General features: G+C 50.9%; 1 protein-coding gene and 1 non-coding gene across 6 annotated transcripts in view; both read right to left on the bottom strand.

The window, feature by feature from the left end:
- Window positions 1–776: 776 nt before the first annotated feature.
- The window catches only part of NLRP1 (NLR family pyrin domain containing 1), a 54,437-nt gene continuing 28,048 nt past the window's right edge, over window positions 777–27,165 (bottom strand). The window contains exons 8-18 of one of the 5 annotated variants that reach the window (XM_025362383.1): window positions 24,945–25,115; window positions 20,381–20,470; window positions 17,361–17,452; window positions 16,750–16,854; window positions 16,282–16,441; window positions 13,841–14,064; window positions 8,205–8,467; window positions 7,607–7,738; window positions 4,422–4,563; window positions 2,134–2,178; window positions 777–1,733 (exon numbers count right to left, since the gene is read on the bottom strand). In XM_025362383.1, the coding sequence (XP_025218168.1) occupies window positions 1,414–1,733; window positions 2,134–2,178; window positions 4,422–4,563; window positions 7,607–7,738; window positions 8,205–8,467; window positions 13,841–14,064; window positions 16,282–16,441; window positions 16,750–16,854; window positions 17,361–17,452; window positions 20,381–20,470; window positions 24,945–25,115 (1,744 nt within the window). In that variant the 3' untranslated portion in view covers window positions 777–1,413. The remainder of the gene's footprint in view (window positions 1,734–2,133; window positions 2,179–4,421; window positions 4,564–7,606; window positions 7,739–8,204; window positions 8,468–13,840; window positions 14,065–16,281; window positions 16,442–16,749; window positions 16,855–17,360; window positions 17,453–20,380; window positions 20,471–24,944; window positions 25,116–27,165) is intronic. The other 4 variants (XM_025362384.1, XM_025362386.1, XM_025362385.1 and 1 more) reach the window with 4 other exon arrangements.
- On the bottom strand, window positions 877–937 carry LOC112610451. The gene has a single exon (XR_003116352.1). It is a non-coding gene; the product is annotated as a U7 small nuclear RNA (small nuclear RNA).

A 27,165-nucleotide genomic window follows, 5' to 3' on the forward strand; every position in this document is an offset into this window, starting at 1 on the left:
GTGTTGGGATTACAGGCATGAGCCACCGTTCCCAGCCTTGTTTATGCTTCCTCCATAGGCTTATCCTACCTGAGACCAGAGAACAGCCCCTGGATCTTAGGTAAAGAACATTTTTCTCAAAGTGTGGGTGTCCTGCTAGACTCCACTTCCATTACAAGAGCTGGGATACAAAAGTTCAGGAACAGTGTCATCTCCAGAGGAAGATTCTCACAGTCAGCCACGTTTGTTGAACATGTTTCCAATGTGATATAAGCAAAAAAGTCAATCTGTCCAGAAGGTAGATCGGATCCCCCACGTCCCTTCACCCATGCTTTCTTTCTGTGACCTGACTGAAAATCACAGAATGACTTGACTGCTCTGTGACCCAGCCAGCTGCAGGTTCTTCCCAGCAGGCTGGAACCCAAACCGAGGCCTTGAACATTCTGAGGCGCTGAAAAAGGTATCTCGGTTGTTGTCAAAAACACTGAAGGAAACTGGTTGCAGCCCTGAGCCACATTCCTTAAACCCTCCCACAAACTGCATACCTGACCCTCTTGCTGCAGGAATATGTAGGTAGAATCCCTTTTCTCTTGCTGTTAGTCTCGGAGATACACTGCACCCCACTCTCTGTGTCAGTGTCCCTATTCAGTGCTTTGGACGGATTGCTCTGAATTTAGTGCTGCTTTTTTTGGAATCCCAGCCAGCCCCATGTTGGTATGGTTTGAAGTAGTCCCTAGCAGGAATTCCCCGGAGGCTGCTTCTGGGCTGGCTGGACGGAATAACAGCTGAAAACTAAATGGAGTATGCAACTTTTTATTCCTTTATTTTCACTTTTTCTTTTTTATGTATTTTTTAATTCTTAAATTTAAAAATAGAAGTAAAAAAATTTTAATTTATAAGGGTTTTCTGGTAAAAATGGAAAGCCTGCTAGGCAAATTCTCAAAGAGCTGTAATACGCCTGTATTTTCTGAATAAACTTCCCTCCACTTTACTATGTCAGCTTGCTCTTGTAGATCTTCCTGTACAAAGCCAAGAATCCACGTGGTCTCCCACGCTGAACCCCAGTTTTGGGGCTCACCCTGTGACACAGTCAGAGGCAGACGGTTCCGTGTCCCTCCTATTCCTCCTTGCTTCTGGATGGGATCCAGAGGGCTCTAGGCTTGGCTGCTGTGGCCACCAGACGAGGCTCTATGAGGTCTGTGGGGGTCTTGCCAGCTCCAGATGGACGTTCCCTGAGATGCTGTTAGGCCACCTGGACTGGGGCCCCCTGTGGCATCCCTGGCATAGACACATAATGCCCAGCAAAGGCATCATCAGAGTTCCATTACTTTCGTGCTGGAAGGCAAATCAGATGGCAACTTGTTTGCAGAGAAAGAAACTGAGACCCAAAGAAGGGTCAGGCAAAGCCAGGACTCCAGGGCTGGTGTTCATACTTCAGCTGCTGAGTGGCAGGACTCCCTTTTTGCTGCCCTTCTCCCAGAGTTCCATAATGAGGTGAGGATGGGTCTCCTTCAGGGCTTGGTAGAGTTGATCTTTGCACCTCCGGTCCCAGGACTGGCTCAAGCTGAACAGCTTCCGCATCTGGCTGGGCCTGGTGTCCTCAGCCAGCACCCTCTCATACTGCTCCTGGCTCAGCACCTGTCCATACAGTTTGTCCAAGACAGCCTCCACCGATGTCACTCGGGCTATCAACTGCTCTCGATACTGGTCCACAAAGTGCAGCAACCCCGGGGCATCCAGAGATGAAGGTAATGCTGGCAATGAACAAAGAAGGGCTCCAACCACAGCCTCCATCTCCAATCCCCATCTTCAGCCCTTTCCTCTCTCCTCTCTGCATCCCTCGCTTCCTTCTGCCTCCAGAAATGCACTTCTGCCCTCCCTCATGCCAGCATCTAGCCTGGCATTCTGCCAGAGTGGGGATCGGGAGTGGAGTTCCTGCTGGGCGCATTGGAGGCTGTCAGATAAGGAGCTCTAGGGTCTCTGTGGATAGGACAAAAGGGTATGGGGAGGGACCATGCACCGCTCTCCAGGGCCTGACCCCTTGTGAGGTCTGCAATGATGAGTCCCTTCCTTTCTCTCTTCCCTTCCCCCAAGAACCAGACAGTACCCCAGAACTGCCACTGCCTCCTGTGGTCTCTGAGAGTTGTTACTGACCTATGGGGGCTGGAGGGACCAGAGTAGCTGCAGGTGCGAGATCTCCTGGACAAACACAGAGATGAAGATGATCTGAAACAGTGCTAAGTTATTAACACACACAGTACACCTCCAGGCTCCCACTCACTTCTGAGATTCTTCGATTTAGAAAAAAGTCACAGACAAATTCTGGCAGAATCTGGAGTAAGAGCTGGAAAGGTCCTTAGAGGTTATCTAGGTGAATCCCTTCCTTATACATATGGGGAAACTGAGGCCCAGAAGCTGTGATCATACAGTAATAGAGAGAAGGCATCCAAATGAGCAATAGCAATTTCTCCTACAACATCCCAGACTTGGTTTTAATCCTGTGTTGGCCTGAACTGTATCCCTGGTGAACTAACCAAACCCCTTGCTAGATAGCTTGAACTATTTAGCACCTCCTTGTTCTGAGCAGAAATCTACTTCCTTGTTCTTGTTTAGCCTTCTAGACTGGCACCAACCAAAGGTGTATGTTCTGGAATTGGATGTCAGAATCTAGAATCAAGATCAAGCAATCTTAGGACATGAGAATAACAAATGAATTTTAACAGAAAAGACAGACGACAACAAAAATGAAGGGACTTAAAAATTGCTTTGCAAAGGAGAGAAAGGGGAAGTTCACAGCAGCTCATATGCACAAGGTCTGAGAGGCTGAGCAGGCTCCAAGTTCAGTGTGATCTCACAGTTCAGGGAGGTGGGCACAGGGGAGGGAGTTGAGGCTGTGGTACCAGGAGCACAGGATCCATGTGGGTGGAGAAAGGAGGGTGTTTCGCATCCTCTCTGCTGACTGGACAGTCCAGGGGTCAATTCTGACTCATTCCCACACTGGAGCATCTGCTGAGGGAGGTGACTGGATGGCAAAGAATTTACAAACCAAAATAGCAGAGGAACGATGGAAGGAGCTGAGATGTGTAACTTGTATAACAAGAGTCATCAGGAAGGCTATGACCACGGTCTTCCAGAATCTAAATGGCTTTCTCATGGGGAAGGAGATACACTTTTTCTATGAGTTCCAAGGGACAGAATTAAGACTGGTAAGAGGCAGAGATTGGCTTAACATGAGGAAAAAGATAATATTGCTATGATTTGTTAAGGATTACTGCATGAGGAATGTATAGACATCGCTTTATTTAATCTTTCCAACATTCCTACAAATTAGTCATTATGATCCTCTTTTTACAGACGAGGGACTCAAATGAATTAAGTAATTTTCCCAAGGTCATTCAGCAAGTAAGTGCTGGAGTGGGATTTGAATCCAGGTCTGAAGCTGGGGCTGGTTAGTTCTCCATCTGTGTTTGCACCCAAGCCAGGACTCAGTAAAGCCCATCCTCTTTCCACTACACTGTGAAGCCAGCTTGTTGCAGCTCAGGAGGCAGACTCACCATTTTTTGACAGCTGACTAGGGATGGTTGTCCTAGAAGGACCGTTTGGAGGGTTTGGGTTCTTAGAGTGTTGGTACTAGACTAAGAGTCCATACGTTTTCTCTATCCCAGAAAATGTATTATTTGATTTCCTCTTGTCTACCTCAAAAACACTGAGCGATACAGGGAGAGTATCTGAAATTGCCAAATCGGCTTAACCCATACAACCATATGACTATCTAGGTCTTATTCTTCCACCTCACATCCAAACTACCATGAGAAACTTAGTGAAAAGCTTTGTGGATGTCGACATCTGTTAATTCAAGGGCACTGTGAAGACACCATTGTACCTGGAGACAGCATACATTTTAGAGGGTCAGATTGACTCAGGTTTAAATTCTAGTCATAACAACTGTTATGTAACTTGAGAAAGCCACCTACCTCCTACCTCCTGTGGGCTATTTCTTCTCATCAGTAAATTGTGATAATGCACACGCCCTCCTCCACCCCCACCCCCATCCCCCACACACAGACTTTCTATCACTGACTTTCTTCTTCTTCTTTTTTTTTGGAACGGAGTCTCCCTTTTTGTCCAGGTTGGAGTGCAGTGGAGCGATCTCGGCTCATTGCAACCTCCGCCTCCCGGGTTCAAGTGATTCTTCTGCCTCAGCCTCCTGAGTAGCTGGGACTACAGGCACACGCTACCACGTCCAGCTAATTTTTGTACTTTTGGTAGAGACAGGGTTTCACCATATTGGCCAGGCTGATCTTGAACTCCTGACCTTGTGATCTGCCCACCTCAACCTCCCAAAGTTCTGGGATTACAGGCGTGAGCCACCGTGCCCAGCTACTTCATTGATTTTCTTTCTCCTCCCACCTCTGAGTTCTGTGGACTTGTCCTGGTTTTACCTGGTTTCACCAAGGCCTCCCACACCAGAGTCTCATCTTTCTTGTCTTTCATTTGCAGCCTGATCCCTGATCCCAAGTGGCCAACGTAGAACTCCGAGAACAGCTGGGCTTCTCCAGGGCTTCGATAGCAGAGCTCCAGTTCCTGAAGAGGCAAAGAGTTTAGTTGCCACCCTGTTCATCTTGCATGGAAGGTTTTTCCCCACCTGACATCTTCTTGGCTCTGCTTGGTTCCACAGGGACACTCCAATGATCCCTGTACTGAAATCAACTACCACCTTCAGAAACTGCTCTTTTCCCAATTTTCCACAGAAGGATGACGACACAACTGAGCACCTCAAGGGTAAGTCAGGGCTCGTCCTTAAACGTAGTGCTCATAATCCTAAGCCAGATCCTTCTTGCTTCACCTCCCCCATCTTGAACTCAAACCCTCATTTCTCCAGCCCAAAGCCTGTCTTCCCAATGGATCCCAAACTCCACCCACTTTCAATTGACAAAAATTTATATCCATCCCTTTTCCTAAATCCCAGCTAAGACAGAACTCTTGATTCCCCACTGTCTTCCAAACATGCTCCCTTTCCAGTTTCCCCAAACTCAGTAAAGGACAGGACCATCCACTGAGCATGCAGGCTCCAAACTCGGAATCATGCTTAACTCCTTCCCTACACAGGCCATCCAGCAGGTCCTGTTGGCTTTACCTTCAAAATCAACCCTGAATTCATACACTTTTCTCCATCTCCCTCACTACCTTCCTCGTCAAGTGACCTTCAACTGTAACTTGCAGTATTGCAACAGCCTTTTTCTTTTTTGTTTTGTCTTTTTTTCTTTTCTTTTCTTTTCTTTTTTTTTTTAAGAGAGATGGGGTTTTTCCATGTTGCCCAGGCTGGACTTGAACTCCTGGGCTCAAGTGCCTCAGCCCCCTGAGTAGCTGGGACTACACGCGTGCGCCACCATACCCATCTTATTTTTTCATTTTTCATAGAGATGAGGTCTCCCTACATGGCCCAGGCTCATCTTGAGCTCTTGGCCTCAAGCAATTCTCCCACCACGGCCTCTCAAAGTGTTGGAATATAGGTGTGAGTCACTATACCCAACCACAACAGCATTTTTTTCTTTTTCTTTTTTTTTTTTTTTTGAGACAGGGTCTTGCACTGTTGACCAGGCTGGAGTGCAGCGGCATGATCTCAGCTCACTGCAACCTCCGCCTCCTGGGTTCAAGCAATTCTCCTGCCTCAGCTTCCCAAGTAGCAGGGTTTACATGTGCCCACCACCACGCCTGGCTAATTTTTATATTTTTAGTAGAGACTGGGTTTTGTCATCTTGGCTAGGCTGGTCTGGAACTCCTGATCTCAGGTGATCTGCCCACCTCAACCTCCCATAGTGCTGGCATTACAGGCATGAGCCACCACGTCTGGCCTTTTTTTTTTTGGACAGAGTTTCGCTCTTGTAGCCCATGCTGGAGTGCAGTGGGGCAATGTTGGCTCACTGCAACCTCTGCCTCCTGGGTTCAAGCAATTCTCCTGCCTCACCCTCCCGAGTAGCTGGGATTAGAGGCGCCTGTCACCATGCCCCGCTACTTTTATGTATTTTTAGTAGACGGAGTTTTACTGTGTTAGCCAGGATGGTCTTGATCTCCTGACTTCGTGATCTGCCCGTCTCAGCCTCCCAAAGTGCTGGGATTACAGGTGTGAGCCACTGAGCCACTGCACCTGGCCCATAACGGCCTTTTGACTTGTCTCTCTGCTTTCACTCTTGCCTGCTTATCATTCATTCTCACCCAGCAGCCAGAGGCATCTTTTTTTTTTTTTTTTTTTTTTTTTTTTTTTTTTTTTTTTTTTTTTGAGATGGAGTCTCGCTCTGTTGCCCAGGTTGGAGTGCAGTGGCCAGATCTCAGCTCACTACAAGCTCCGCCTCCCGGGTTTACGCCATTCTCCTGCCTCAGCCTCCCGAGTAGCTGGGACTACAGGCGCCCGCCACCTCGCCCGGCTGGTTTTTTGTACTTTTTAGTAGAGACGGGGTTTCACCGGGTTAGCCAGGATGGTCTCGATCTCCTGACCTTGTGATTCGCCCGTCTCGGCCTCCCAAAGTGCTGGGATTACAGGCTTGAGCCACCGCGCCCGGCCGGCATCTTTATGAAAGTAAACCAGGTCTTGTTTTTTGTTTTTTGTTTTTTTTTTGTTTTTTTTTTTTTGAGACAGAGTCTTGCTCTGTCACCTAGGCTGGAGTACAGTGGTGCAGCCTCGGCTCACTGCAACCTCTGCCTCCTGGGTTCAAGCGATTCTCCTGCCTCAGCCCCCTGAGTAGCTGGTATTACAGGCATACACCACCACACCCAGCTAATTTTTGTATTTTTAATAGAGACAGGGTTTCACCATGTTGGCCAGGCTGGTCTCGAACTCCTGACCTCAAGTGATCCGCCCGCCTCGGTACCCAAGGTGCTGGGATTACAGGGGTGAGCCACTGCGCCTGGCTGCAAATCAGGTCTTGTATTAGCATGTTTATGACCCTCAAGAGCTTGCCATTGCACTTAGAACAAAGTGCAAACTGCACACCAGGGCCAATAGGGCAGATGAGGCCTGGAAGACCCTGCCTCTAATCTGACTCATCTCTTGCTATACTGACCTCTTTCTTGTCATCTGGAGGTGTCAAGCTTGCTCCCACCTCTACGCCTCTGCACACATTCCTTCTGCCTGAAACGTTCTTCCACAAATCTCCGTGTGGCCTGAACCGACACCCAATCTAAAGAAAATCTTCGTTTCCTTAGATCTTCCTCAAATGTAACCAACGCCCAAATCCACAGCAGATTCTTTCTAACACCCTTTCCTGAGACACCCCATGATTCCCCATAATATGTGTTCTGCCACTGCAATGAGTAATAAACCCAGTGTGTTCGACTACAGGTTTGTTCCTGGTGGTCTGGACTAGAGGACATTGATGACCTATAGCTCAAACACTTCCCAGTGTCCCCAAGTCAAACCCCATCATCCTTCTCATCCCGCATATGATCCTCCCTTCTCCGAACTTTCTTTCTCCCAGTCTTGGAAGCATTCCCACTTTCCCTAAATCCCACTCACTTTCTGTTCCACCTCGATTTATCCCGTCCCTGGGAAAGCTCTGAGACCTGCCCCACAGGCATTCCCAGGTAGGACTTCTGTTCGCAGTGAAGAGGCTGGCGCCGAGCTGCTCACCTTGGGGAGTATCTCCAGCATCCCTGAACCAGACCCAGACACGGTGTAACGACAGCCCATATAAAGTGGGGTCAGCGGGGGTGGCTTGTGGATTCGCACAAACTGGAATTTCGTTTCTTCATCATCTATGGCCTATGGAACATAGGGAACAATGATTAAGGGAGGCTTCTGCCCCGTGGAATGCGGTCTGAATGGGGGGGATGGTGCATCTGTGTGTTTGCGTGGACAGAGTGGGACTCTATCACCCCTGCCTCCCTCCCCGCATGCACTGCTACACAGGCAGCCCTCACTTGGTCTTTGTTATCCTCAGGATGGGAATAGGGTTATTGTTAGAGAAGTTAGAATGGGGAAAGGCTACAGTTTTAGGCATGGGAGCCTCCAATCCTTCGATTCCTGGACAGGGGCTGCAAGAAACTGTCCAAAGATGGGAGATGAGTCCATGATTGAGAAGGGACGAATTGTCCACCCACTTCAAGGTTCTCCTGTACAAGAGGCCCATCCTTAGTCCCAGTTAAAGGCCCTCTAGGGGGCTCTCTGGCTGCATTTTGTGTTTACCGTCAACCCACCGTGGCCCAGCCTTTCTGGCTCTTAGTGTCACCTTCCGAATGGAGCAGTCACTTGGGATCAGGTAGAGGTGGAAGGTGACTTCCTCAGGATGGAGGCGGTGGTAAAGCAACACCAGGGAGTTGACGGGAAAGAAGCGCAGGGTACTATGGATCACTTTCAGGAGGACTCCCAAGGGGGAGAAGCTGGGGTTTTTCAGAACGACGTGATGCAGCTCCACCCTGGCTGGCTTCTCCAGGAGCATCCCCTCCTCTTTAAAGTGGGCCACTTGGAACAGGGATGTGTCCACATGGCCCCCTGTCAAAGAATGGATTCAAGAGGCACAGGTTTATTTTTATTTATTTTGTTGAGACAGAGTTTCCCTCTTGTCGCCCAGGCTGCAGTGCAATGGAGCAATCTCAGGTCACTGTAGCCTCTGCCTCCTGGGTTCAAGCGATTCTCCTGCCTCAGCCTCCCGAGTAGCTGGGATTACAGACACGCGCCACCACACCCGGCTAATTTTTGTATTTTTAGTAGAGACGGGGTTTCACTATGTTGACCAGGCTGGTGTTGAACTCCTGACCTCAGGTGATCCGCCTGCCTCGGCCTCCCAAAGTGCTGGGATTACAGGTGTGAGCCACTGTGTCCAGCCTAAGAGGCACAGATTTAGTGTTGTTACTGAGTCAGGATTTGCTGGTAGGGTAGGATCCCAGGGCTTAGGCTCAGGTACCTTCTTGGGGGAGCTCAGTGCTTATGGTCTTGAATATGTGTGTCCCCCTACAATTCATATGTTGAAAGTCTAACCCCCAAGGTGACGGTATTAAGAGGTGAAGCTTTTATGGGAGGTGATCAGGTCATGGGGGTGGAATTCTCATGAATGGGATTAGTGTTCTTATATAAGAGACTCAAGGGAGCCTGCTTGCCCCTTCCACCCTGTGAGGACACAACTAGAAGGCTCCATCTATGAGGAAGAAGGCTCTCACCAACACACCACATCTGCTGGCGCCTTGATCTTGGACTTACCAGGCTCCAGAACTGTGAGAAACAAATTTCTGTTATTTATAAGCTACCTAGTTTATGGTATTTTGCTATAGCAGCCTGAACAGGCTGAGACACCCAGCAGGGGGAAGAGGGGCATTTCTAGGCCTGGGGTCTTCGGAGGCTGTGGGAAATTGTGCCACTAGGCGGGAGCACTTAGGATTGCTGAACTCCTCAGTGGGAGCTCAAGGATCACCCTTGAGCCAAACTTATACACAAACCCAGCCCCTGGCCCGGGAGCTGGGAAAGATATAGAACCTTTAGTTGCCTGTGCTGGTGTGGATTCTCCATGAGAGTGACGCTGGCAGGTTTGACTGGGCAGGTAGAGAACAAGGAGGAGGAAGGGGCAGTGGGAAAATGGAGTGACCGAGGTGTTTGGCCACTCACCATTCAAACTCTTCTTTTTAGGAAGAGTCTCCTCCTCCCCACTGCGTGGGTCTTGGCAGGAGGCAAGCCGAGCCCCCCACTCAGGATGCTGCTACTCCCTGGCGTCAATGACACAAATGTGTCACCAATACTTGACTAAGTGGTTGTCCCTAACTGGGACCTCAAGTCTAGAGCGGTGAAACACAGACTCAGAGAGAGAGAATTTTGGCAGTAGCAGTTGGGTGAAGAGTCCAGTGGGAGGCAGGTGTGGCGATGCACACTCATAATTCCAGCTACTTAGGAGGCTGAGGTGGGTGGATCACTTGAACCCAGGAGTTTAAGGTTGCAGTGAGCTAAGACTGTGCTGCGGCATTCTAGCCTGGGTGACAGAGTGAGACCCTGTCTAAAAAAAAAAAAAAAAAAAAAGGAAAAAAGAAAGTAAGTAAAAGAGTCCAGTCGCTCCTGGGCAGGAGGGTCCTACAGTAGCTGTGTCTGCAGCCTGTCTCCATATTTTCTTGATGTGACCTTGGCCCTGCCCTTGGTTTCTCTGAGTCACTGGGCCACTATTTCCTCTCCCCAGCTAAGATTTGTTGCTAAGTCTATGAGTTAGTCAATAACCTTTCAGTGTATCCCTTTTCTGCTTAAATCAGCCAGAATTGGTATCTTTGATTGCAGCCTCTGACCAGCGCCAGCACCTTGAAGTTACAAGAGAGCTTGAGGGATGAACACTGGTAATGGGAGAGACACAGGCCTAGCGATCAGGAGTCCCAGCTCCATCCCTGCATTGCCTGGTAACTGCTGCAATGTAAGTGGTTTCTGGGCAATAAGGCATCCAGCAAGCTGGACAAGGCCCTTAGTCAGATGTCAATCCCAGAATCATGAAGACCCTTACTTAAGTTTTCTCATTTAACTGCATTTTTGGGATGAAAATAAAGTCACAGTGGTATCTATCATCTGAAAAAATGAGGAAGAATTCACCTATGAATCTTACCAATCAAACAATACAACTGTTCTTTTTTTCTTTTTGAGACACAGTCTAGCTCTGTCACCCAGGCCAGAGTGCAGTGGTGTGATCTTGGCTCACCACAGCCTCCACCTCCTGGGTTCAAGTGATTCTCATGCCTCAGCCTCCTGAGTAGCTGGGACTACAGGCATGCACCACTGTGCCTGGCTTTTTAGTAGAGACGGGGTTTCACCATGTTGGCCAGGCTGGTCTTGAACTCCTGACCTTAGGTGATCCGCCTGCCTCGGCCTCCCAAAGTGCTGGGATTACAGGTGTGAGCCACCGCGCCCGGCCACAGTGTAACTATTCTTAGCATGGGACACCTGCATCCCAGTCTTTCTCTACAGCAACACCTTTTCCTATTTTTATCATAGTCTATGACGCTTTGTCTCTTGTTTCCCGTGGCAGTTTAACTTGTTGCAAGGACGTTGGACCTTTTAATTACCACAGCCTATGATCCCTGCTAGTGGATGCACCACCCTGTGATTCAGCCTCTGTTTCTCATTTCAGTGTTGAGTTTGCTTCCAACTTTTCACTATGATAAACAGCACTGCAATGCACATATTCTGCAGGAAGCTGCTATTTCCCTTGTGTTATTGCCTTGAAATCAATCAGTACCAAGGGATGAGGAAAGCGTGTGAGACGGCAGGACCTCCTTCACCCCGCAGTTGCTTCTCCAAGAGGTGATGCTGGTTTGCATTGCCATCACTGGCACTAGATGGATGGTCTCACCCTGACCTCCAAACCTTGGGACGTCCTCACATGTCAGCTGAGGGAACCGAAATCCTGGGAGGAAAGTGCTTTTTCCAGGGTCACACCACCGGCCATGGACTCTGACCACAGTCTGTGGCACTAACAGATGCTCAGTGCCACTTGAATTTTCGCTGAATTCCAGAAGGTGCTGGGTGTCTCCAACTTACCTTCTTGCTAGGGTGACCAACTGTCCATGCTTGCCCAGGACCGACAGGGCTCCTGGGGGTGCAGGACTGTCAGTGTTAAGATGAGCTGGTCACCCCCCTTTTGTACATATTGCCCTTTCCATAGATGGTGGTAGTCACCTCATCCAAACCTGACAGCATACTTGTGCTGACAGATCAGAGAGAGAAGGGAAGCAATGGGGGAGACTGTGGTCTGAAGGAGATGAAGGTTGAGTGTTGACTGGGGCAAGTGTCACTGGCAGAAAGACCTACCTAGAGCTGCCTTTGGCTGGTTGCACTAGAAAAATTTAGAAAATGCTATCGTGAGGGAGGCATGTTTCTGTGGGTCAGGGGTCCAGGGCTTTGCATCTGCTCATTACACAAAAGCTTATTGAGTATGGACAATGTGCCAGGCCCTGTGGATGCAGCTGTGAATAGGAAAGACATGGGGACAGCAATTCCAGAGCTTGTGGCCCAGTGGGGAATACAGGCAGCAAATAGAACAATGGACCAAAGTATCACAAGTGCTCCGCCAACGGCAGCCCATCAGCTCCTTCCTCCTTTCCCAGCCGCATGCCCACTGTTTGCCTTGGGACATTGCTGCTCCTGCTGCCCAGGAGCCTGGGGACTCTCCCTCCTTTAGATGCTGCCCTTGGGCCTGTGACCTGATGTCTAGCTGTGCCCTCCCTGCTAAGTGTGTGGTCAGCACCGTCCAGGCTCAGGTGAGGGGCACAGTGGCTCTCCCGCTCAAGCAGGGACAGTGGGACCCACATCACATGAAAGTGGGACACTAGAGGGTTGTCTAGCAGAGCAGCTAAATGATACGGACCGCCTGGCTTTGACTCCCAGCAAGGGCTCTTACTGACTGTGGGACTCTGAGAAGATTACTTGCTCTCTCTGTGCATCATCTGTAAAGTAGGGCTGATAACAGCATCCCCCTCTCAGTGTCACTGTACAGATTGACTGGGTTTGTGTCTACAAAGCCCTGGGATAATAAGGGCCACTTGCTCGTATTACAGATAAAACGCAGCTTGACCAATCTATCCACCTGGCTGTGGTGCTTCTTTCTGTTTCTTCCTCAAACAACTTGGCCCAGTCCTCTTGGTAACTTGGGGTCTGGGAAGAAAATGCTACTAAATTGTTTTTTTTTTTTTTTTTTTTTGAGACGGAGTCTAGGTCTGTCGCCCAGGCTGGAGTGCAGTGGTGCGATATCTGCTCACTGCAAGCTCCGCCTCCCGGGTTCATGCCATTCTCCTGCCTCAGCCTCCAGAGTAGCTGGGACTACAGGCGCCCGCCATCACGCCCGGCTAGTTTTTTGTATTTTTAGTAGAGACGGGGTTTCACCGTGTTAGACAGGATGGTCTCAATCTCCTGACCTTGTGATCTGCTCGCCCTGGCCTCCCGAAGTGCTGGGATTACAGGTATGAGCCACCATGCCTGGCTTTTTTTTTTTTTTGAGATGCAGTCTCTTTTTTTTTTTTAGACAGAGTCTTGCTCTGTCACCCAGGCTGGAGTGCAGTGCATGATCATGACTCACTGTAGCCTTGACCTTCCAGGCTCAAGTGCTCCTCCCACCCCAGCCTCCTGAGTAGCTGGAACTACAGGTGTATACCACCATGCCTAGCTAATTCTTTAATTTTTTTTGCTCTTTTTTTTAGAGATGGGGTCTCACTATGTTGCCCAGGCTGGTCTCAGACTCCTGGGCTCAAGTCATCCTCCTGCTTCTGCGTCCCAAAGTGTCGGGATTACAGGTGTGAGCCACTGCACCCGGCCACTAAGGTGTTTGAATATCCATTTTGCTGAATCTGAGTGCTGGGACTCTGTATCGTTATACGATTCAGTAAGTGTTGGTTCCAGGAAGCCAACAGTTTTGAGGCCTGAGGGATATCACTGTGGTTTCCAGCCATGTCATCTGGTTGAACTCCTGAGTGGGTGGGCAGGGGGAGGGGGTGAGAATGGGGAGAGACCCCACTCAGGTGGCTGTGGGAAGTGTTCATGTTCCCACGGGCAGCACAGAGAGGAGCAAGGGTGACAAAACTGAGGGAACTCACTTCCTCTTGGAGGGAGGGTTGTGTGGAGAGCAGAGGTCTGTGTGTGCTGAAGGAGATGGGTGGGTGGGGGAACGAAGGACCCGAAGGACAAGGCCAGCTTCATGGGCGTTTGGCCTGTACAGTCACACAGATGTGTTTCAAAAAGATATGTCCAGACAAGAGTGGAATGCGGGAAAATCTTGCTCCCCATCTCCATAACCCCCCCTCGGCCCCTCAAAGGAAGCCACAACACCCTCTCCCAGGAGATCATCATTCTATACTCCCTTTCAGCCCATAATTACCACCACCTTCCTCCCTATCCTTCCCTCTTGTTTACCTTGGAGAGCCACAAAGTGAGGGAGGTGCACAGCTTCCACGGCTCCGGGCTCAGCCTTGATGTCCAACAGAGGCCCTGCCACCATCCAGCTGTGCTGTGGGTTGATCTCACCCAGGAACTGGTCCCACACACAGAATTCAATCTCAGTGGTCACTGCTTCTCTCACCACAAAGCAGAGACCCGTGTTGGGCCAGCGGTAGGAGCCAGCTACAGGGAAGTGAACTCTGGGAAGAAGAGGGAGAAGCAGACACTTACTGCATGAACTCACTGAGCACATGCTGGATGCCAGACCCCATGCAGGGGCTTGCGGATACGGTACAGGGGCTTCAAGCCCAGACTTTAGAATCAGATGGACTTGCAATTTAGTCCTGGCTCTTCTGCTCTTGACTGTGGATCCCTGAGCAAGTCATTTAACCTTCCTGTTTTTGGTTTCCTCATCTGTCCCATCTCCTAGTTGTGAGAAAAAGTGACTCAATGCATGCTCACAGCTTAGTACACGCCTGGGAGCAGTGAACTATTTCTACTATGTTGATGATGGCAATGATGGTGATGATGAAATAACAAGTGTTTGTTTATGTAAAGGGTCTATTTACCAATAATTAATAACAATATATGTGCTAAGATTTCTATCTATATCTATTATCTATTTCTATCTGTCTATATCTATCTCTATCATCTCTATCATCTATCTCTCTCTACCTATCTCTATCTCTCTATCTCTATCTCTATCTACCTCTATCTCTATCTATCTCTATCTCTATATCTATCTATCTATCTCTACATCCATCTATCTAATTTATATCTCTATCTATCTATCTCCATCTATCTGTCTATCTCTATCTATCTATCTATATGTCTCTCTCTTTGGAAATATGGTCTCACTCTGTTGCCCAGGCTGGAGCACAGTGGCCTGATCTTGGCTCACTGCAGCCTGGAAATCCCTGGCTTAGGCGACTCTCCCACCTCAGCTCCCTGAGTAGCTAGGACTACAGGCACAAGTCACCATGCCCAGCTAATTTTTTTGGTCATTTTTGTAGACACAAGGTCTTGCCATGTTGTCCAGGCTGGCCTTGAACTCCTGGACTCAAGTGATCCTCCTGCCTCGGTCTCTTAAAGTGCTGGGATTATAGGCATGAGCCACTGTGCCTGGCCATATGTGCTAATATTAATGCTCAACCCTCAGAATTGGAAACAACACGTTTATAGAGATCAGAAGTGATTTTCCCAAGGCTCCTCATGCGGGTTAATAGTGGGTCCCGGGATGCCCCAGCTTCTGTAGGTGTGAGTTGGGAGTGATGCTGTCTCCTGGTTGAGATGATGTCTGTGGCAGTGTTTGGTAAGTGGTAACATGTTATATAAGAGATAATGAGTATGACTATAGACAACTACTACTAGTGCAACTGTAAGCCCTGGGAGGGCAGGGCTGCCATATTCATCTTAGGGTTCCCAGCTACTAGTACAGTCCTTAGCTCATTAGCAGCTGTTAATAAAACAGGAGCATACAGATTAAGAGAGTTGGTGAGATTTAAGAAACATAACAAACAAAATACAATGAGTGGACCTTGTTTGGATCCTGATAAGAACACACCAATTGGCCAGGTGCGGTAGCTCACACCTGTAATCCCAGCACTTTGGGAGGCTGAGGAGGGTGGATTGTCTGAGGTCAGGAGTTCGAGACCAGCCTGTCCAATATGGTGAAACCCCGTCTCTACTAAAAATACACAAATTTTTATTTTTCACACGTGGTGGCGTGTGACTGTAGTCCCAGCTACTAGAGAGGCTGAGGCTGGAGAATCGCTTGAACCTGGGAGGTGGAGGTTGTAGTGAGCCAGGATTGTGCCACTGCACTCCAGACTGGGCGACAGAGCGAGACTCCGTCTCAAGACCAAACCAAACCAAACCAAACCAAACCACCAACTTTAAGAACACGTTTTAGACAATTGAGCAATTCGAATATGGATTGGGGATTACATGAAAGATTTATTATCAGATTTGTGAGATGTGATATTGGCATGGTAGTTATGTTATGGAAGAAAAGGTTTTTATTTTTGTTTTTTGAGATGTGTAATGAAATATTTAAGGGTAAAATCACCTGACATCTTGGATTTAAAATATTGTAACAATAACAAAGAGGGGGAAAGTGAACAGCTGAAATGAATTTGGCAAAACAGTGGCTGAAGCTGGGTAATGGGTACATGGAAGCTCCTTGTACTCTCTATTTTTGTGTATGTTAGACAATTTTAAGTTTCATAAGAAAACAACTTTTTCCATCATGAAAAGCACACACCCGGTGTTTCAGCCCTGTCTCTGCCTGTTGTCTGGGCAAGAGGAGGGGACCCAGTGGCGAGTATGGGTTGAGGGGAACTGACTGTCTGTGGGGACCCAGCATGGGCAGTGGGGTGGGGGAGGCCAGCCTGGGACCAGCAGAGCCCCTCACTCACCGGTACAGGCTCCTTTCTTTATCAACTACCTCAGTAGCCACAGGCCCCGTGGGGCCCCAGAAGTCATCGTCAGTCCCCAAAGGCGTATCCTGGTCCCCTAGAGAGGCAGGTGAAGGCAGGCACAAGGGTTCCACCTGTTCTACCTCTGGGGAGCTTCCCTCTGAAACAGCAAGGCAGCGGTCAGCTCCAGATTCTCTCACCTGGCCTCCCCCAGCCCCTATGGTTATACTGTAAGGGGCCCTTCCCAAGGCTGGCCTGCCTGGACCATGGCAGGGAGTGTGTCTACAGCTTCTGCTCCTGCTCCCTGGCTGCCTGCCTGCTGTCTGGGGAGCCCCACTCCAATGCCTCCAGCCCAGCCTCCGCCCATCTCCCCTTCCCCACTGGAACAGAAGTGCCACTCTTCCCAGCATGCCCAGGTGGGCAGGTTGAGAGAGGAACATGGTTCAAAAGATGAAAGGGGCCAGGCACTGTGGCTCTTGCCTGACATCCCAGCACTTTGGGAGGCCTTGGCAGGAGGATTGCTCCAGTCCAGGGGTTTCGGATCAGCCTGAGCAACATGGGAAGACTCGGTTTCTATAGAAAAAAGAAAAATATCAGCCAGGCACGGTGGTGAGCGTCTGCAGTCCCAGTTCTACTCAGGAGGCTGAGGTGGGAGTATTGTTTGAGCTTGGGAGGTTGAGGCTGCAGTGAGCCGTGAAAATGCCACTGCACTCCAGCCTGAGCAATAGAGTGAGACCCTGTTTTTTTTTTTTTTTTTTTTAAGATGGCAGGGCCAAGATGGAGATGTGATTCCCAGGCCTTGGCAGTCAAGAATGGGAGGCTGGACCCCGATTCAGGGTTTGATACATGCCATAGACGTTCTGGAGAGGGGCAGCACCCACCGGTGGGTGCAGGAGAGAGAGAAATAGAAATCCAGCCAGTTCCTAGAAGTGGGAGCTCTCTCGTCAGGGTAGCACCTTCTTAGGTAGGAAACCTGCCCCGTCCCACATCAGGGGCAGAGGGATGGAGGGAATGACCTCCCACAGCTGGCCTCCCCCAACCCCTGTCATGATGCCCCTAGCCTCGCCCCTTCAAACTACCTGATCCGAGTCTCTGCCGCTTGAGTGAGGACGTGCTATTACTCGTCTCTCCTGTACCCAGGCCCTCATCAGGGATCATCCCAGTTGGTTTCCTGGACAAAGAATTGTTCATTCTGCCTGAGATCCTGGAGGAAGCGAGGGCTGCCTACATGACATTCCCACTAAAAATTCAACTCCTCCTTGGGCCAGGTGCAGTGGCTCACGTCTGTAATCCCAGCACTTGGGGAGGCCGGGATGGGTGGATAGCTTGAGCTCAGGAGCTCGAGACCAGCCTGGGTAACACAGTGAGACCTCCCCACCTCATCTCTGCCAAAAATACAAAAATTAGCCGGGCATGGTGGCATGCACCTGTATCCCAGCTCCTTGGAAGGCTGAAGTGGGAAGATCACTTGAGCCCAGGAGACAGAGGTTGCAGTGAGTTGAGTTTGTGCCACTGCATTCCAGTCTGGGTGACAGATCCAGACCCTGTCTCAGGCAAAACAAACACAAAAACTCCACCCGAATTTGAACTAAATCCTGTGGTTCTTCTGTGGTCCCTGTCTCTGAGCAGCCTCCATCCGCTCATGCACCCAGGCTAGAGGTGGGGTGTCATCCCAACTCCCTCCGCGCCCACCCTAAGAGCTGATCACTTTGACAACACCTCCCAAATAGCTATTCTTTCTATTCTCCTCTCTCCACCTCCATGACCTCCACCCGAGTCCTAGGCCCTGGCCTCCGTGGCCCGCACCACTGCAGCATCCTCGGAAACAGTAGTGGCTGAAACGTGGTGGCTCACGCCTGTAATCCCAGCACTTTGGGAGGCTGAGGTGGGCAGATTACTCTGAAAAGTCTCCCTGCTTCTGCTCGGGTCCCTCTGCCGCCCATTGTCTACACAGCAGCCAATCTTAAAATAGGAAGCTGCCCCATCACTTGGCTGCTGCAGCCCTGTACTGTCTCTTCATTGCTTCAGGGGGAAAATGGAAAGTTTTTAACATGGTCCAAAAGGGCTTGCTGGGGCCTCTGTCACCCTCTGATGTCACCTGGGCCGCTTTTTCCTTGCTCACTGACCTCTAGTCCATTGGTTCTCAAACTCTGTGTGCTTAACAATCATCTGGAGGGCTTGTTAAGACACAGATTCGGCCGAACGTGGTGGCTCACGCCTATAATCCCAGCACTTTGGGAGGCTGAGGCGGGCAGATCACAGGGTCAGGAACTTGAGACCAGCCTGGCCAACATGGTGAAACCCCATCTCTACTAAAAATACAAAAATTAGCTGGGTGTGGTGGCGGGCGCCTGTAGTCCCAGCTACTCTGGAGGCTGAGGCAGGAGAATGGCTTGAACCTGGGAGGCAGAGGTTGCAGTGAGCCGAGATCATGCCATTGCACTCCAGCCTGGATGACAGAGTGAGACTCTGTCTCAAATACCACACAGATTCCTGGGCCCCACCCCGGAGATTCTGGTTCAGTGGGTCTGGAGTGGGGCTGAGAATTTGCAGTTCTATCGAGCTCCCGGTGAGGGTGATGCCGACGCTGCTGGTCCACGGACCACACTTTTGAGCAGCTGGTCCTGACGCCTGGCCTCCCATTCCTCCAGGGGGCTAAACTCTTCTCTCTCAGAGCCTCTACTTCTGCCTGGACTCCACCCCTTCCTAGGCCCAGCCAACCTGTCCTGTCTTTCAGAGCTCAGCCCAGCTCCTCTTGACCAGGTCAAATAGGCCCACTGGTACACGCACTGACCCCAGGTGCATTTGCGCAGACACTTGTGGGATCACCCGTGCCTGTATCCCTGCTGGACTAAGCTCCTGGAGGTTGGGCCGTATCTTTTTTGTTCACTGCTGTGTCCTCAGATCCCAAAATAGTGCCTGACACATAGTGAGTCTGCAGGGAATGTTTGTTCTATGAGTGAATGACTCCTCTTAAACCTAGGAGCTCTTTTCCTTCCATTTCAGGGGAGCCACTGCAGCCAGGAACCTGGGGACGGATGTCCTTCATGGTCAGGTGGAAAGGCACCCACCTGGGAGAATGCGGGAGCTGCAGCGGATTCCTCGGGGAAGGGAAGATGGACTTCCCTGGCCCCGGGGCTTGCCCCTCAAGTCAGGGGTGTGTGTGGTGGTGGTGGTGGTGGTGGTGGTGAGGGCGGTGGGTGACGGTGATGGCGAGGGTGGTCTTTTTCCCAGGGCACAGGCTCTCTCTCTGTCTTTATCTCCCTCTTGTGGTCATTGCTTTCATTGTTCCAAACCTTCTCTGTTTTTCACGGAAGGATTGCTGGACTAGAGGCCATTTGGTATCATGCTGTGCTGGGTCCAGGGGATTTGCTGGCTCACCCACCCACTGACTTTTTCTTGTTCTTTTTTTTTTCTGTTTGAGATGTTGTCTCGCTCTGTTGCCAAGGCTGGACTGCAGTGGTGTGATCTCGGCTCACTGCAACCTCTGCCTCCCAAGTTCAAGTGATTCTCCTGCCTCAGCCTCCTGAGTAGCTGGGATTACAGGCACCCACCACCACGCCCAGCTAATTTTTGTATTTTTAGTAGACACAGGGTTTCACCATGTTGGTCAGGCTGGTCTTGATTTCCTGACCTCGTGATCTGCCTGCCTTGGCCTCCCAAAGTGCTGGGATTACAGGTGTGAGCCACCGTGCCCGGCTTTTTTTTTTTTTTTTTGAGATGCAGTCTTGCTCTGTCGCCCAGACTGGAGTGCAGTGGCGTGATCTCGGCTCACTGCAGCCTCCACCTCCTGGGTTCAAGCGATTCTCATACCTCAGCCTCCTGAGTAGCTGGGACCACAGGCACCCGCCACCACGCCTGGCTAATTTTTTAGTCCACTTACTTTTTCATGTTCTCCTCTCCTTGTTTGTCTAACGTAAGAGTTTAAGCAGGGGGGGATTTGATTCTATTTGCACTGACAAGCGCACCTCGCTCTGGCTGCTGCAGTTCCTCGGTTTCCCCCTGGCTGTGTTGGTCTCTCACCCCAAGGCTCTTTCCCTGTCTCCTGCTCAGTCCTGGGCCTGGATCAGCCAGAGGGAGTTCTGGGGCCACCCCTTACCATCTGCTGAAGATGAGCAACTCAGGCTTCTTCTGCTCCAGGGCCCTCAGCTCCTGCCTCATCTCATCGCTCAGAGTCGTCTGGTCCAGCCTGAAAGCACAAAGGGAGCCGGGTCCTCCTGGGATCTCCCATGTTGTCCCCAGGTCCCCAGGGCCCAGAATCTCGGGACCTGCCACCTTCTGGAGGAGCGGCCACAGGGTGTGTTCCCTGGGAGCCGGGCTCTGAGGAGGAGGGTACCGTGAGGAGATTCACTAGGGTGTGTTCCTGGGTCAATGCCAGGGCAAGGGCAGGGAGGGAATCGGGGAGACGTGGGCTGTGAGGCAGTCTCCATGGAGGCCTCAGCCGACTCTGGGAGATGATCCTTTAGAGCTGTTTACAGGAGTTGGGCTGAGGGGCTGGGCCTTTCTACTGCAACACTGGCCCGTCATTGGATGTGGGCCTCCCCAGGAAGGAGAGGTGGCCTTGGGTGAGGTGGCTGTCACTGGCAGAAGCTGTCTCTGTAGCCGGCTGCCAGGGATTTCCCCATGGCCTCAAAATCCCAGGCCTGGGTCCTGGGATTCTCTTCCCAGTGGTCGGAGGTTTTGCTGGGAAGAGAGAGTCCTGGTTCCGTCCTCCCAGGCCTCGTGACCTGGGGTTTCCGCCAGATGTGGGATGCTGATTGTCTTCTCTGGGTCTCTGTCCTCTATCTGTCACGCAGGAGGAATCAATCCTGCCCTGCCTGTTCTGAGGCCCAGACGAGGAGGAGGTGAAAAGACGCTGCCTCCTGCGAAGGGCTCCGCACGCGTTCCCCTACTGCTGTTACAGCTGTTCTGCCCCTGGGGAGGAGCGCAGCCCTTGAAGTAGAAGGTTCTTCTTCTCAACTAACTCCTGGCTCCAGGAGGGAAGGAGGTGGACACCCACTCGGGACTCCAGAGGGTAAACCCCCTCGGAAGCAGCCCAGGTTTGACGGGTAAGTGTTGAGCTGGGGCCTGAAGCCACATCTGCCTGCCACGGCCAAGCTCTGGAGAGAGGCTCTGCGGCATAAGGGAGGTAGTGATAGCCAAAAATCTCAGTGGGGAGCAGCAGACTGGGGTGCAAAGGTGCTGCCCCCTCGGATGGAGTTCCCATGGTTGTAAATGGCCAGTGTCAGCCACAGGAGAACCCAAATGTAGACTATTTATTTCCGTTATTCTGCCTTGACCACTTCTTTAGGTTTGGGAGGCCTGGCTGAGGAAGGCCCGAGGCCCAGGCTTCCCGGACCCGCTCTGAGAAGGCTCTGGATGTGGGGGTTTGGAGCCCCCGTCTGCTCCCTGAGCACATGGCAGGGCCCCTGGCAGGAGCCACAGGTAAGTGTCAAGACAGAAGCCACCTGTGGGCTTGTTCCCAGGAGGTGGAGGGGAGTGGAAGTGGCCCAGAGATGGCGTGGGGGTGGCTCCTCGGGGAAGGGTGAGAATCTCTGGGGCCTATGGGATGGGAAATGAGGGCTGGGGGCTCACTCCAATCCGGCTGCTCAGGGTCCTTCAGCTCTCCAGGGTTCAAGTGCCTCTTTGTTCCAGGCCTTTCCCTACATCATCCCTTGGCCTGGACTACTCTCCCAAACTTGGCCTGGCTACCTATTCCTCCTTCAGACCTCAGCCTGACGTCGCTTTCTCAGGGAAGTCCTCCCTGGCCTTCCCTGAGAATGGGATTTTGATCAAATCCCATCCTCCCTCAATATTACATTCTCATTATACCCTGTACTTTCCTTTCTTAGCACTCCACAGAGCTCATAAATAGAGACTTGTGCATTTACAGGTGACCAATGTCCATCTCCTCCCCACTAGAGTGGAAGCTTCAGGAGGGCAGGGCCCATGTCTGTTTGCTCACTATTGTACCCCAGGGCCTGGCCTGGTGCTTACACGTAGGAGGCACTCAGTGAATGAATGAATGAGTAAATGAATGAATGAAGTGCTGCCCTGGAGTGAGGGGAACCTGGGAGTCCCTTACAGCATGCAACCTCAGTAATAGTTATCATTTGATCATGCCTGACTCTCTTCCCAGCACTGTCCTTGTTTTTATTTGATTGATTAATTAATTAATTAAATTTTGAGACTGAGTCTCACTCTGTTGCCCAGACTAGAGTGCAGTGCTGTGATCTAAGCTCATTGCAACCTCCGCCTCCCGGGTTCAAGTGATTCTCCTGCCTCAGTCCCCGGAGTAGCTGGGGGTTACAGGTGCACACCACCATGCCCGGTTAATTTTTATATTTTTAGTAGAGATGGGGTTTCACCATGTTGGCCAGGCTGGTCTCAAACTCCTGACCTCAAGTGATCCACCTGCCTTGGCCTCCCAAAGTGCTGGGATTACAGGCATGAGCCACCACGCCCGGCCTGTCCTTGTTTTTACACACATTTTAAATCATTACCATCCATGAGGTGGGTATGATACTCCCATTCCACAGATGAAGAAACAGAGTCCCAGAGAATTTGGTGACTTGTCTGAGTTACACAGTGTAAGCTGTAGAGCTGGTAAGAAACTTGGGTTGACTATGCATTTATCAGTCCTTCCTTTTTCCATGCCCTGTCCGACACCCCCACATCCCTCTTCCCTGCCCTCTGCCCAGAAGGGACCTCCAGGGCCTTACCCCAGGCGTGTGAGTTGGCAGGCAGGATGCCTCAGCCCCTCACACAGCAGTCGCACACCAGTGTCGCCCAGGTTGTTCTGCTGCAGGTCTAGCTCCATCAGGAAGGGGCTGGTGCTGAGCACAGAGGCCAGGTCCTGGCAGCACCCAGATGTGAGGCCACAGCTGACCAGCCTGCAGGAAAGATACACAGCAGCCCAGGTCACTGTCCTGAGGGTTTGGTCTTCAGGGTAACTAGGGTCTGATCTTCCTTCCTAGCATCTGTAGCCTTTTGAGGGTCTGGGATGACAAGCAGAGAAGATACAAACTTTCCTGGTTTGCAGTAACCTGAGAGATTTTCACTTTCCTCTTACAGCCACGGAACCCCTCAGGATGCCGGCACCCACCCTTTCTCAATCCTGTGTGATTCACCTGATCCTGTTCCCTCGCTCTGTCCACATTGATGAGTAACTTACTCAATGTCCCACTTGTATACCTGGGTCTAACTGTTTTCTCTTTCCTTTTTCTTTTTGAGATGAAATCTCACTCTGTGGCCCAGGCTGGAGTGCAGTGGCACAATCTCAGTTCATTGCAACCTCCACCTCCTGGATTCAAGCAATTCTCCTGCCTCAGCCTCCTGAGTAGCTGGGATTACAGGCGTGCACCACCATGCCTGGCTACTTTTTGTATTTTTCGTAGAGATGTGATTTCACCATGTTGGCCAGGCTGGTCTTGAACTTCTGGCCTCAGGTGATTGGCCCTCTTCGGCCTCCCAAAGTGTTGGGATTACAGGCTTGAGCCACCGTGACCAGCCAACCTGGGTCTCATTGTTAACCACATCATCCCTGCTAAACACCCAGAGCCAGCTGACATAGGATGCTTTGGTGGGTTTCAATATTAAGGGCATCTACAGTCCAGGAGGAAAATGAGGGAGCTCATATGAGGTTAGAAGAGGGGGAGTATGAAGGCTTCATCTAGAACTGAGGACCTATCCTGGGCTCCTCACCACACACTGGGGTCTGGAGCGTGCACTGTCCCAGGACAGGGCCACGTTGCTACCCGCATGCTGTGCTGAGCAGTGCCACAGCTCTCCAGCCTGCCTAGTATTATCCAGGTGGATGAGTCTGCCTCCCCCATAGCTGAGCTGCAGGCCCCGTGGAATCCAGGTCGGGGTTTCTTGGCTGGCTGCTGTGGGGCCAGGGGAGCCTGGGTTCTTGCTGTTCATGGGCCAGGAATCACAGGGAAGGGATCAGTGGCTCATCTAGGAGGAGGAGCAAGGCTGGAGGGGCAGGCTGTTTCTGCTATCTTTCCAGATAAAGTTCTTCTCTCGCCCTTGCAATGTGAGTCGTTACAGAGATGCACTTGGCAGGGGCTGATAACAGGTCACTTGGAGATGAGGCTCACTGTGGCCCATTTAATCTTGATAAACATGTACCCCTTGATTAGTGGGGCCTCTATTTTGTTGTTTTGAAATGGAGTCTCGCTCTGTCACCCAGGCTGGAGTGAAGTGGCACAATCTCTGCACACTGCAACCTTTGCCTCCCGGGTTCAAGTGATTCTCCTGCCTCAGCCCCCTGAGTAGCTGGGGTTACAGGTGCACACCACCATGCCCGGTTAATTTTGTAGTTTTAGTAGAGATGGGGTTTCAACATGTTGGCCAGGCTGGCCTCGAACTCCTGACCTCAAGTGATCCACCCACATCGACCTCCCAGAGTGCTGAGATTACAGGCGTGAGCTACCGCCTTGTTTTTATACACATTTTAAATCATTACCATCCATGAGGTGGGTATGATACTCCCATTCCACAGATGAAGAAACAGAGTCCCAGAGAATTTGGTGACTTGTCTGAGTCACACGGTGTAAGTTGTAGAGCTGGTAAGAAACTTGGGTTGACTATGCATTTATCAGTCCTTTTTCCATCCCCTGTCCAACACCCCCCAACCCTCTTCCCTGCCCTCTGCCCAGAAGGGACCTCCAGGGCCTTACCCCAGGCGTGTGAGTTGGCAGGCAGGATGCCTCAGCCCCTCACACAGCAGTCGCACACCAGTGTCGCCCAGGTTGTTCTGCTGCAGGTCTAGCTCCATCAGGAAGGGGCTGGCGCTGAGCACAGAGGCCAGGTCCTGGCAGCAGCCAGACGTGAGGCCACAGCTGACCAGCCTGCAGGAAAGATACACAGCAGCCCAGGTCACTGTCCTGAGGGTTTGCTCTTCAGGGTAACTAGGGTCTGATCTTCCTTCCTAGCATCTGTGGCCTTTTGAGGGTCTGGGGTGACAAGCAGAGAAGATACAAACTAACCTGAGATTTTCACTTTCCTCTTGCAGCCACGGAACCCCTCAGGATGCCAGCACCCACCCTTTCTCAATCCTGTGTGGTTCACCTGATCCTGTCCCCTCACTCTGTCCACACTGATGAGTAACTTAGTCAATGTCCCCCTTGTACACCTGGGTCTGTCTTCTCTTTCCTTTTTCGTTTTTTTTGAGATGAGGTCTCGCTCTGTGTCCCAGGCCTCCTGAAGTGCTGGGGTTACAGGTGTGAGCCACCGCACCCGGCCAGGAGGGCCTTTTTAGAGGGCAAAATTAGCAACATACCCTTTTCCCAGCAGTTCTATTTTTTGAAAGTTAAGCTACAGATAATATGCTGGGTCTCAGGACACACGGGGGGATGGTAACTGCTGCACTGTTTACAGCGAACACTGGAGACAAGCTGGCTGCTCATAACAGGTGGTGGACAAAAATGATGGCACGTCCGTGTAGTGAAATTCCACGCTGTGATTAAAAAGAACGATGTGACTTTGTATGTACTGATGTGGGACCGTCTCCAGCATATATTTTAACCGATAAAGCAAAGTGCAGGGCAGAGTTTGTGCTGTGCTAGCATTTATGCCAGAAAAGGGCTATGTATCTGCTGTATGTTGTATATATGTGGGCTCTCTCTGGGGGATCCCCTGTCTGGGGATCCTTTGCTCTTGGGGTCTCAGCCCTGCTTCTAGAACTGTTGGCTGCCCCAGCTGGGTCTGCTGAGACCCAGCTGCAGTCCAAGCTTGTAAATGTCACAAAGCGTTACAGGGCCTTTGCTAAGACAGGGGACTGGGAAAATGGAAAACCAGGCTTTGACGTCAGACCTGGCTTCAAATCCTGGTGCAGCTACTTCCTGGCTATGTGGCCTTGGGAAAATAATGAACCTCTCCAAGACCCAATCTTGTCTTCTGTAGATGTAGCAAGGATTCAATCGTACAAGTGTTACCGAGTTCCTAGCCGACCAGGGATCACTGACCCCTGATGTTAGGATGGGATCCACGTTGTCTCCCCTTCCCATCAACTCTGATTAGGGTTACTGAGTGGGGAAGCAGGCAGTGGCCCTGGGAAAGGGAGAGGTTTGGCCTTGGGAAGAAGGAAGGGACGTGTGATGTGTGAACAAGGATCTCGCAAGGTGTAAACAAGGATCTTTCAGGGCTTGGGCAGAAACAAAAGAAGACCCGGAAGGCAGCTCCCTGAGCGGGTGCACAGAGGGGTATGTGTAACTTTGTACATGGAGGGAGGAGGCCCAGCAGGACCAGGAGAGGGAACTATTCACTCTTGTTTCTTTTTTCTTTTCTTTTTTGAGAAGAAGTCTCGCTCTGTCGCCCAGGCTGGAGTGTAATGATGTGATTTCAGCTCACTGCAATGCCCACCTTCTGTGTTCAAGTGATTCTCCTGCCTCAGGCTCCCTGAGTACCTGGGATTACAGGTTCCCACCATCACGCCTGGCTACTTTTTGTATTTTTAGTAGAGACAAGGTTTCACCATGTTGGCCAGGCTGGTCTCGAACTCCTGACCTCAAGTGATCCGCCTGCCTCGACCTCCCAAAGTGCTGGGATGACAGGCATGAGCCACTGCGCCCGGACTTGTTTCTACATGGTAGGGGGGGATGGCTCTGTCCCCTCGGATGAGATAGAAAATCGAATTCAGTGGACACCAGTGATTTCAGCTCTCCATGGCAGAACCCCAGAATGCCAAGTAAAAGGACCTGTTACTGGGCAGATCACAGCTGGTGGGAACAGGAGAGGGATAGAAAAACATTGCTGCAATCCTCATAGCTCTATGCAGTGGGCACTATTATCATCCTCCCCTGTGGCAGTCTGTGAAAATGGCCACAAATTCTGCCCCCTGTCCCCACCTTGCATTCATGCCCCTTGACTCAACTTGGCTTCTCTTGCTGTATTTGGAGC

The sequence above is a fragment of the Theropithecus gelada genome, chromosome 16, assembly GCF_003255815.1.
Source record: "Theropithecus gelada isolate Dixy chromosome 16, Tgel_1.0, whole genome shotgun sequence".
NCBI lineage: Eukaryota > Metazoa > Chordata > Mammalia > Primates > Cercopithecidae > Theropithecus > Theropithecus gelada.